Source organism: Nicotiana sylvestris, chromosome 3, assembly GCF_000393655.2.
Source record: "Nicotiana sylvestris chromosome 3, ASM39365v2, whole genome shotgun sequence".
Taxonomy (NCBI): domain Eukaryota; kingdom Viridiplantae; phylum Streptophyta; class Magnoliopsida; order Solanales; family Solanaceae; genus Nicotiana; species Nicotiana sylvestris.
The window spans coordinates 127,303,525-127,315,768 of NC_091059.1; the positions used below are offsets into that span (position 1 = coordinate 127,303,525).

The 12,244-nt window shown below is 42.3% G+C and overlaps 1 protein-coding gene across 1 annotated transcript; it reads left to right on the top strand.

Annotated features, from left to right (window-relative positions):
* The first annotated feature begins 717 nt into the window (after positions 1-717).
* LOC138888005 (uncharacterized) lies at positions 718-1,722 on the top strand. The gene has a single exon (XM_070169800.1). The coding sequence runs from the start codon at positions 718-720 to the stop codon at positions 1,720-1,722; it is 1,005 nt and encodes a 334-aa protein (XP_070025901.1).
* The last annotated feature ends 10,522 nt before the right edge of the window (positions 1,723-12,244 follow it).

A 12,244-nucleotide genomic window follows, 5' to 3' on the forward strand; every position in this document is an offset into this window, starting at 1 on the left:
GTAGGAGCATTTGCTTGCATCACGTGCATTTGACTTTGGAGACTCAACACAAGGGTTGGGTCTGTCTAGGACAGATGTACCCGAAATGAAAAGACCATCCTGATGCATCTTGCTTGCTACTTGCTCATTTATTTGCTTCGGATTTTCATGCTGACCGGCTTTTGAATAATAGGAGAAAGTTGGAAATAACAGTGTGAGGGTTAATTGAGATAATTCCTGTTTTGAAAAACCAATGTCCAAAAGGTACTGAAACTCTGCCGAATTTTCAGGAAAAAAAAATGAAAAAAAAGATGAAAAAGGAGAAAATCTTGTTTTCAAAAATAGTTTTATCCGCCTAAACTACGTCAGTTTGATTCTCACCGGATGTGGGATACGTAGGCAACCTCCATCGGGTCCAACTTCTTTTTTGCAAAAATAGCCCAAAAAGAGCAAAATTTTATTTTTATTGCAAATAAGTAAGGTGATGTCATTCTTGTCAAAAATAGCCGAATGTCCCTCAAAAGGGTGCCGGAAGGCTGTTTTTGCAAGAACAGCCGCCTTTGGTCATTTTTCAAGATTTTGGGCCGGTTAGCCAACACAGCCTTAAAATCTTCGTCCTCGAAGTGCTGAAAGGCCGTATTGGCAAAGCCGGATATTTTTATTTTGAAAAAATAGTGATCACTCTTTCTTAGTCGAAATGAGTCATAATTTTTCTCTTAATTAAAATCACCTTAATAAATGTGCAGGATGAGCACAATTCAAAATGAACCTTTCTCAGTCCGTGAAGAGATCCCATTGGAGCTACATATGTGGTGGCATGATTTGGGGGAAGATAGCAGAAAAATTGTGACAAAAGCGTTGGGCGGTCTTATCGGACTCTTGAAAGTTAAGCCGAGAAAGGACATAATTGAGGCCTTGATACCATTTTGGGACCCAACACATAATGTATTCCGCTTTGCTGATTTTGAGCTAACTCCTACACTAGAAGAGATAGCTGGCTACGCTGGTTTCGATGGGAATCTTAGAAATCAATACCCGGTGGCACCTAGAACAGTAACCCCTCACAAAGTTTTGGACCTGTTAAGCATCAGTCGGTACATCCAAGACGGAAATTTGGCCAAAGGATTCTGTATCTTCTACTTTCTGTACCAACGTTACGAGAATCCCTGTGGCTTCAAGGCGCCAGACACCGGCCTTACTCACTCAGGAAACCAATACAAGTGGGAAGCTCGGAGAGGATTAGCTTTTATAGTGGCGTTCCTGGGTATTTTAATTTGCCCCAAAAAAGACGGGAACGTAGAGTTGGGGCTTGTGGGGATAGTTGACTTTATGATGAAAAAGGTAAATGGGACCATAGTGCATCTGATCTTGGCAGAAATTTACCTAGCTCTGACCCTTTGCCGAGAAGGAGGAAAGTTCTTTGAAGAGTGCAATATGCTGTTACAACTATGGATGGAGGAACACCTTTGCCACTGCCCGGGATATCTGAATTGTGGTATGACCGGTCTCGAATGTATTGAAAAACATGAAAAGTGGGTAGAGGGTTATGAGTTCCCGGATGGTACAGAAGCATGGCATGCCCACTTGAGATCCTTGACTGCAAACAAGATCAAATGGACGTTCGGGTGGCTCTCGGTCAGTGAAGTAATTTATATGTCGACTGAGGTGTGTTTTCTGTTGTTGATGGGTCTTCGAAATATCCAGCCTTATGCTCCGCACCGATTTCTACGTCAGTTAGGCTGATACCAGACCATCCCACATGATGAGGATTTGAGTCGGCAGGTCATTGAGTTGGAACCGAAAGCCGCTTTCCTAGAAGAAAAAGTGCATTGGATTTGGCATCAGTGCAGGCTCTTGGAGCCTAAGACTCAAGTACGAGATCTATACAGAGGCGAACTGGAGCCTAGTTACACCGCCTGGTACGGTAAAAGATCTCGAGTTCATCAAGAGCCCGAACAACCCTCAAAGAGACCCCATGTCCAACAATTCACCGACGGAGCACAGGTGCAATGGGACTGGTTGACCAAAGAAAATGAGTACAGGGCTACCATAAGCAAGCTGGAAAAGCAAGTTAGGAATCTTCAGTTTGAGAATGGTTTGCAAACCACCGCAGATGAAGGGGAAAAAAAAAGATCACTCAGGAAAATGAGGCCCTCAAAGCTCAAATCCGAAAAATGAGAATAGCTGCCTAAAACCCGGAAAGAAGCCGAGCGGATAAAAGGCTTATAAGCAGTCTGAGAAAGAAAGCACTTGAGTGTCAAGATGACCTAGAGAAGTCCGAGGTCAATCTAGCAAAGGTCCGGGCTCAATTGGCAAAGAATACAGAAGGGCGGGCAAAGTTTGTGCAACAAATGAAAAGAATATATGAAGGGACAATCACCAGCCTAGAGAGAAAAGTAACTACTCTCGAGAATGAGGCAGCCAAGCAGGCCAAAGATTTTAAAGCTGATAGGGAACACTGTTATGATTTGATGGCTCAGATGGAGGAAGAAATACAACAGTTGAAAAATCAACACCTTCACGACACTCAGGTGTTAGAAGCCTGGAATTAGCAGGTCGGGCGTCTGCTTTGGGAAAAGGGTGGAATCCGAGAGAGGGTTAGAGCCATTGCTGACTATATTATTGTGAAATGCCAAGCATGTGAGGATATGACTCGCACCACCTTCTCCGCAGCAGTGATGACATTTGTCAGCCAGATAATGAGTGATTTGGAGAGGCTTCAAAGGGATCTCGCATATAGGCCCGTGGCGAGACCGAATGATGTCCGCAAGCCCCAGGAGCATTTGAGGCATTGATGCATTCATGAATTTTACTCGAGTTTGTATTTTCTTTCGGTTGGAGTCTGTTAGTCTGTTTTCGAGTCTGTCTTTTTGCTAGGGTCTGTTAGTCTGTTTTGAGTCCGTCGAAGTCTGTTAATTTCCTTTTTCGAGTCTGTTAGTTTTATAATTTGGTAGGATGAGTCGTTGTAATCAAAACTATTTTATTTTATGGAAAATTTTGAAAATCCCAAAAATATTTTATTATTTATTTTTACACTTATCTCCCAGAACTACGCTTGGTATGATTCATGCGGGGTCATGATACGTAGGCACTCTCCATAGGATTCGATCAAAACAAAAAAGAAAAAAAAAGAGAAATGAAAAATGAGGGAAAAACAACAGAGAAAAGAAAATGAAAAGAGAGAAAACAAGAAACTGTGGGAAGGAAAATAATGGCAAAACAATGAGGGAATAAAGAACAACGAGAAATTGAAAAAGAAAAAAAAAAGAGAAAGGCAGGATTGAAAAGAGGAAAAGCCGGAATGACGCAAACAACCGATCAAATGCATAATAGAAATGGTTAACTTCTTTGGTGCATTACATTCCCCAAATGTGCGGTTGCCTATCTGTTAAAGCCCTAGTCGCTAACAAGTTTTTTGTTGATGATAATCAGTACAGGCAGGTGGTTAGTTTGATTGGCATTCTGGAAACTCACTCCTACAACACCCGGTCCAAAAACAAGTTGGTCATGGCCAACCATGAGCTTGAGGCAAGTACTGTCGACCCGTCAAAAAAAGTAGAAGAATCGGAGGCTAATCTGAAAGAAGAGGTGCATAAGCTAAAACAACAGATGGCCGAAATGTACCAGGCATGGGTAAAAGGGCACCCACCGCCAGCTTACCCCACCAACCTTGCTTATATCCTGCCATTGGCTCAGCCCCAAGAACCTCCCACTGTGAACTCATCTCCAGCCTTTCCCATCTACCAACAATGCCACGATACCACTTCCTATACATCACAAGCTCCACCACCCAAACAAGTCCCGTACCATCCTCCACTAGTTACTCCCGTTTTTGTGGTGCCCCCACCTGCTGCACTACACTGATCCTCCAGTGAGTTGTTGTTCCAGACTCATGACAACCAATATTACCCCCCAGAGCCCACTTTCAAAGCTCCAGAACCCTATTTCTACACTCCTCATTTTGACCTCCTTGTGGAAACTGAGAAGCCACCTAAAAATACCAAGTAGGAGGAGATGTTTAGGAAAGTTAAGAGCTTGGAACAGTCATTCAGGAATATACAGGGTTTAAGATGCCCAAGTTTGATTTGTATGATGGGCACGGTGATCCAGTGGCACACTTGAGAGGTTTCTGTAGCAAAATGAGGGGAGCTGGCGGGAAAGACGAGTTGTTAATGGCATACTTCAGTCAAAGTCTAAGTGGTTCCGCGCTGGAGTGGTACACCCGGCAGGATCACGGAACATGGTATACATGGGATGATCTAGCCCAAGCATTCGCTTGTCACTTCCAATACAATCTCGAGATTATTTCAGATCGTCTATCCTTGACAAAGATTGAGAAAAAGCACAATGAAAGCTTCAGGGAGTATGGTTTTCGGTGGAGAGAACAGGCAGCAAGGGTGGACCCTCTAATGAAAAAAAGTGAAATGGTGGATTATTTTCTGCAGGCCTTAGAACCTACTTATTACGGTCATCTGGTATCAGCTATAGGCAAGTCCTTCAATGAAGTGGTGAAGATGGGCAGTATGGTAGAATAAGGTGTAACGACCCGAACTGTCGTTTCCTGTATTTTTGTCCCGTATTCCCCGTTAAATGCTTATTCATGTTTCAATATGTGTACTTGGTGAATTTGAGTCAATTCGGATCGAGTTTGGTATAAAATGGGACAATTAGTCTCTTTAAGGAAGAATTAGTTTGGAAAAGTCAACCGGACGTTGACTTGTGAGTTAGAGGGCTCGGAATTGAATTCCGATGATTCGGTTAGTTTCGGGGGATGATTTAAGGCCTAGGAGCGCAATCAGAATTAATTTTGGAGGTCCGGTGAAGAAATTAGCTCATTTTGGCGAAGTTAGGATTTTGGCGATTTCCGGTTGATAGGTGAAATTTTGATCCGACGGTCGGAATGGAGTTCCGAGAATATCTGTAGCTTCGTTATGCCATTTTGGATATGTGTGCAAAATTTCAAGTCATTCGGACATATTTTGGTCGAGTTTTGATCGAAAGCGCGTTTTGGAAGTTTTAAAGGAACTTAGACTTGAATTCGGTGTAATTCGATAATTTTGGTATTAGTCGAGGTGTTTTGATAATTGGAACAAGTTTGAATAATATTATAAGATGTATTGGTATTTTTGGTTGAGGTCCCGAGGACCTCGGGATGATTTCGGATGGCTAACGGGAACTTTTGAAGTTGGAAATTTCATAATAGACGAAAGTTGTAAATGAGTGCGCACAAGGCCTCACTTTGAACGATACTATATCTTTTTATATAAGGAGTTGTGTGAGCTACAACCTATTAAATTTAAGCCCTTTGAGTCTAGTTTCCAACGCAACAAACCGTTCGTCATTTGGAAGTGTATACAGAAAGTTATGACCATTTCACGGGTCAGGTGTCAGAGCGCGCGAAGTATCGAATTACACCGAATCATCCCGAGGTCCTCGGGACCTCAACCAAAAATACCAATACATCAATCCGGTCTTGAATCATTCTCAAGCCTAGGGCTTCCCCAACACCCCCAATTCGACCAAGGCACCCAATTGCACTCCTAAGGTAAGATTTTTGGAGTATTTTGAGTTGATTACTACTCCCAAACACTTATATTAACATGGATTGATCTTAAAAATCCTTAGATTTTCAAGAAATTCCTTCAAGAACTCAAAGAAGGGTTTTGCAAGATTTCTTCCAAAAGGTAAATCCTACACCTTAGACTCACATATATGGATATATTATGGAAATATGAGTATGAGTCAAGTATTACAACTTATTGTATGGTGGTTGGAAGCCATAAATTCCCTATTTAAATACATGAACATGGTAGGGATTTAGAGGTGTTTATTTGATGGAATTTTTGTTGGTTTGGGTGTGAATGGTTGATCACACATGTGATGTTAGGAGTATAAATTGTTAAAGAATAATAGTGTGATGAATTGTTGGTTAATGGTGATAGTTAGAGGAACCAATGCTATAGTTAAGAGGTGTAAATATTTATACCTACAAGATGTTTGATAATATGCCTAAATGGCATAATTTATGGGATCTAGTACTAATATTGGCCATATTGAGTGTTATATGGTAGATTGAAGTTACATAACTGTATGGGATCATTATAGTATCATTAAGGGGCGAATTTCAAGATATGTATGGTTAAAACCCCGTCTTTTAGAAATCGAACTTCATCGAGGTTTGTGTGATTTTTGGCAGATTCGTCACACGAGGAGGCCAATTAGAGAGGCAAGGGCATAGCGAGCTAGAGGTGAGTAATAGATGTAAATGCTGTTCTGAGGGTTTGAAACCCCGGACTTTCACATCGTAACGCTATATTGAGGCGTGACACGCACTCCATGGCGAGTGCGGGGTCGGATACTACTGGGGATTGTGACTTGGTCCACCCCGTGTGATGTTTATACTATACTGGTGATTGATACACATACTTCATTGATATTACTGGGCTTGATGCCATGTTTGGGGCCTTGTGCCGATTTGTAAAATCCTTCGAGGATTGATATTACTGCTTAGCATGATTTGCATATCATTTAATTTCAGTCCAAGGTTTTAAATGTTGTTTTGTAAACTCAGCCATAATTCTAAGTGTTGAAAACTTAAATGATATTTTTAAATGTATTCCGGGCTGGGAACTTCTGTTTTGTAAATGCCCAAGGGGCTTATTATATTATTTTCTGGACTGATTATAAAGTGACTTGAAACAGTGGTAACAATGACACTGTGTGATATACTTGACACAGTGGTAACAATGACACTGTGTGATATACTTGAAATAGTGGTAACAATGACACTGGATGATATACTTGAACAGTGGTAACAATGGCACTGTATGATATAAATTGGTCAGGTAACAATGGCTGACCGGTCAGGTAACAATGACTGACCAAGATATTGCGCTTGGGCTGTAGGAGCCCCTCCGGAGTCTGTACACACCCCCAGTGAGCGCCGTCGACGATAAATAAATAGGGATGGCTCGGGCTGCACGCCGCAGTGGGTACGTGAATGTACCATCATATGCATTGCATTGTATTCATGTATTTGTATCTATACTGTTGTTTAGCTGCTCAGTTCCATATGTTGCTGCATATTTGGATTTTAGCTTACTTTGTGTATTTACTGGGTTTTCTTATCTTCGGACGTTATTTATTTTTATTACTCACTGGGTCGGAGTACTCACATTACTCCCTGCACCATGTGTGCAGATACAGGCAGAGCTGAGTTCGCTCCTGAGCGTTGATTCTTTCCAGACCAGGCGGTGACTAGGAGTAATGAGGTAGCTGTTGACGTCCGCAGCCCCGTTTTCTCCCTTATCTTTGTTATTTATGATAAGTCCAGACTTTGTAAAATATTAGTAAACTCTGTAGTAGCTCATGACTTGTGACACCCCGATTTCGGGCTGAGTTGGGATGGTTTTCCTTGTTCTATCACGTTTATTTCGCATTTAAGATTATATTGCCCATGATTTAGACTTATTCCTGCTAAGTAATTATAAAGAGATGTACTGTTTTGTTGATTGGCTGGCCTTGTCCTCACGAGAGGCGCCATCACGACCGGGTTGGGATTTTGGGTCATGACATAAGGGCTCAAGACAAACAAAATCATGAGCTATTCGGCTATTAAGGCAACCACCCAGGCCATTCAAAGTGGAACTGGGGGGTAATTGGAAAGAAGAAGAAAGAGGATGTAGCAACGATTGATTCATGAGCTTGGTTCGGGCCCAGGGGCCCATCACATTACTATAATTAGCCCCGACCCCACCACCAAACCTATCCCCATACCCTGTATAATCCACCCCAACACTACTAGCCACCACCAGACCCCCATTTTTCTGTCCACCATGCCCAAACATACAGCCAACCTCCGGCCCACATACAATGGCGTGCTCCAGTCCCACAAAATACATACCCAGCTCCACAAAATACCTATCCCCCCCCAAAAGCCTACCAAAACCCTCCTGGATCAGGTTTCCGGCCCAATCAAGCATTTAATAATGAGAGGTTGCAGAAGAAGAAAACCTTTACTCAATTAGGAGAGTCCTATACTAGTTTATTCCATAGGCTGAGACAATTGGATATGCTGAGGCCGATCGAGCCAAAACTGTCAAATCCTCCCCCGAGAAATCTTGATCATTCTGTAAGTTGTGAATATTGTTCTGGTGCTCCGGGGCATGACACAGAGAAGTGCTGACAATTTAAAATAGCTATTCAAGAGCTTATTGATACCAATCGGATTGATGTCCAAGCTCCGGAAGCGTCCAATATCAACTAGAACCCATTGCCGGCCCATCATGAGACAAACATGATCGAGATAGTGCATAAGGGAGGGGAGCTTAAGAAGCCTTCACAGACCGTCATGATGATCCGGTCCAGTGAGGTCAGGCCGGTTGAAAAGTCAACAAGTGAGAAGCCAATGATCAAGTTGAATGGGACAAATAGTGAACCATCTGCGGTAGTCAAGAGGGGGTCCTCAAGTGATGTCGCGGCGAAACAAGAAAGAGCAAAAGTGGTTGTGCCAGCGGTGGCGAACAAGCCTTTTGTAATTATGGAGGGTGCCCGCACAGATCCCGTCATTATCAAGCCTATAACCCAGTTAACGATAGTCGATAACAAGGTTGTTCCTTAGAATTATGAATGGGTAACAATAACGTACAAAGGGAAAGAAGTTAAAGAAGAAGTCTATGAGACTCATGGATTGACTCGGTCGGGTAGATGCTTTGCCCCCGAGGAGCTAAGAAAAGCTAAAACCTCCAAAGATAACCCAGTGCTAGTGAAGAAAACTGTGACCGAAGAAGAGGCAAAAAAGTTATTGAGAAAGATGAAAGTGCAAGACTATTCCATTGTAGAGCAGTTGAGGAAGACGCCTGCTCAGATTTCACTGTTGTCATTGTTAATCCATTCAGATGAGCACCATCGAGCCTTGATGAAAATCCTGAACGAGGCCCACGTTCCTGACAAAATCTCAGTAAACCATTTGTAAAAGATAGCCAACAAGATCTTTGAGGTAAACAGAGTCACTTTTTCTGATGATGAGCTGCCCGTGGAAGGTACTGAGCACAATAGAGCCCTTTACCTTACAGTGAAATGCGAAGATTCCGTGGTTACTCGGGTATTGGTCGACAATGGTTCTAGTGTGAACATTTGCCCTCTCTCTACTTTAAAACAAGTTGAAAGTGGATGATGAAAGAATTCACAAGAACAATATCTGCGTTCGGGGATTCGACGGTGGAGGGAAAGATTCAGTCGGTAATATAGTGTTGGAGCTGATAATAGGACCAGTTGAATTTACCATGGAGTTTCAGGTGCTAGATGTCGCTGTATCTTACAATCTGCTATTGGGTCGACCCTGGATTAATACCGCCAAAGCAGTCCCGTCTACACTGCATCAGATGGTCAAGTTTGAATGGGACAGACAGAAAATCGTTGTGCACGGCGAGGATAACTTGTGCGCTCATAGTGATGCCATTGTACCATTCATTGAGGTTGAAGAAGACAAGGGGCCATGGGTTTATCAGGTTCTTGACACGGTGTCGGTAGAGAAAATTCCAGAAGGAAAGTGCGTTACAATTCCGAAGTTATCTACCACATCAGTCATGGTAGCCGTTGAAATGTTGAAAAATAGTTTTGTACTTGGCAAGGGTTTGGGTGTATCTCTGCAAGGTATCGTACAGTCGGTGTCCCTCCCTAAAACTTGGATACATTTGGTTTGGGATTCAAGCCCACAGTTGTAGACGTGAAAAGAGCCAGAAAGTTGAAATAGAGGGCATGGGTCCTCCCAAAGCCTGTCCCACGTCTCTCCAGATCATTTGTCAGGCCTAGCACCAAGAAATGCCCAGTAACAACAGTTCCCAGTTCTGTGGTTGGTCCCGATAGAGAGTTTATTGAAAGGTTCGAGAAGTTATTCGATGATGTGAACATGGTGGAAGATGGAGAGGGTTTTAGCAAGGCAGATGTGCAATTTGTTGGACCAAGTGCAAAGCTTAACAATTGGGAAGCTACTCCTCTCCCTACCCGGAAGGAGTTTTGGTAGTTTGCTTTGATTTTCTTTTAGTTTATCTAGATTATTCCAGTGTTGTAATTCAGATTCTATGTTCCGTCCATTTGGATGTATAAACCTTGCTATCTTTTAATTTCAATGAAATGCAATTGCCCTTTTTCATCATTCTTGATAGTTTTTATTTTTGTTTTTCTTTTCTTCATTGTACAGTTCTTTTTATGCTGGTTTCAATGACATGACATGCATGAGGAATCTTCGGCCCTGTCTTAAAAGCCAATCTAATTCTGAAATAATAATTCAAGAAATAGAGTGCGATGATGAATCAGAATATGATGAGAATGAGGCCTTTGAAGAGATTAGTAAATAATTAAGCCATTTTGAAGAAAAACCCAAGCCTAACCTGAGTGATACAGAAGCAATCAATTTAGGGGACCCCGATAATATCAGAGAAACTAAGATAAGTGTCCATCTGGAACCATAACTCAGGAAAGAGATAATCAAAGCATTGTCTAAGTACAAAGACATCTTTGCATGGTCATATGACGACATGCCGGGTCTAAGCACTGACTTGGTGGTTCACAAATTGCCCACTGACCCGGCATTCCCCTCGTCAAGCAAAAGTTGAGAAAGTTCAAAACTGACATGAGTGTGAAGATCAAAGAAGAGGTCACAAAGCAGTTCGATGCAAAAGTCATTCGAGTCACGTGGTATCCCACTTGGTTAGCCAATGTTGTGCCTGTGCCAAAGAAGGATGGTTAGACCAGAGTGTGTGTTGATTACCGTGATCTCAACAAGGCAAGTCCAAAGGAGAACTTCCCACTGCCAAACATCCATATTTTGATTTATAATTATGTCAAACATGAGATTGGGTCTTTTATGGATTGCTATGCGGGCTATCATCAGATCTTAATAGATGAGGAAGATGCAGAAAAATGGCATTCATCATGCTATGGGGAACATACTACTATCGGGTCATGCCTTTCGGTTTGAAAAATATTGGGGCAACTTACATGAGGGCAATAACAACCATATTCCACGACATGATACACAAGGATATCGAGGTTTATGTGGATAACGTGATCATAAAGTCTAGAAAGCAGTCTAACCATGTCAGAGATTTGAGAAAGTTCTTCCAAAGGCTTCGTAGGTACAATATTAAGCTCATCCTGCAAAATGCGCATTCGGGGTGCCGTCTGGAAAACTGTTGGGATTCATAGTCAGTCGGCGAGGTATTGAACTGGACCCGTCAAAGATTAAAGCTATCCAAGAATTTCCGCCCCCAAGGACAAGACTGAGGTGATGAGTCTATTAGGGAGGTTGAATTACATCAGTAGGTTTATTGCTCAGCTTACGATAACCTGTGAGACTATCTTTAAACTATTGAAGAAGGATGATGTGGTCAAGTGGACAGATGATTGTCGAGAAGCATTTGATAAGATAAAGGGGTATTTGTCGAACCCACCTGTGTTGGTGCCACCAGAACTAGGGAGACCTTTGATTCTGTATTTGACGGTTTTGGACAATTCGTTTTGTTGTATGTTAGGTCAGCATGACATCACCGGCAGGAAAGAGCAGGCCATCTATTATCTCAACAAGAAGTTCACATCTTATGAGGTTAAGTACACTTACCTGGAAAGGACATGTTACGCCCTAACTTGGGTAGCACAGAATTTGAAGCATTATTTGTCATTTTACACTACTTACCTCATCTCTCGTTGCTAAAGTATATCTTTCAGAAGCCTATGCCTACATGGAGGCTCGCAAAGTGGCATATCTTGCTAACAGAATTTGACATCGTCTATGTGACTCGGACTGCAATGAAAGCCCAAGCATTAGCTGACCATTTGGCCGAGAATCCGGTAGATGAAGAATATGAGTCTATGAAGACTTACTTTCATGATGAAGAGGTAATGCACATTGATGAATTGGAATAAGTTGAAGAGCCAGTTTGGAAACTTTTCTTTGATGGAGCTGCTAACATGAAAGGCGTTAGGGTAGGAGCTGTACTTATTTCTGAAACATGGCATCACTACCCTGGTACGACTCAACTTCATTTCTACTATACTAACAACATGGCTGAGTACGAGGCATGCATTTTAGGTTTGAGGTAGGCTGCAGACATGGGTGTCCAGGAAGTCTTGGTCTTGGGGGACTCGGACCTTCTGGTACACCAGATCCAAGGGGAATGGGAAACACGGGATTTAAAACTCATACCGTACCGGCAATGTTTGCATGATCTTTGTCAACGATTTTGATCAGTAGAGTTCAGACATA

Bases quoted from the DNA above. Each gene is read 5' to 3' on its own strand.
- LOC138888005 (XM_070169800.1), top strand. From the start codon at position 718: ATGTGCAGGATGAGCACAATTCAAAATGAACCTTTCTCAGTCCGTGAA.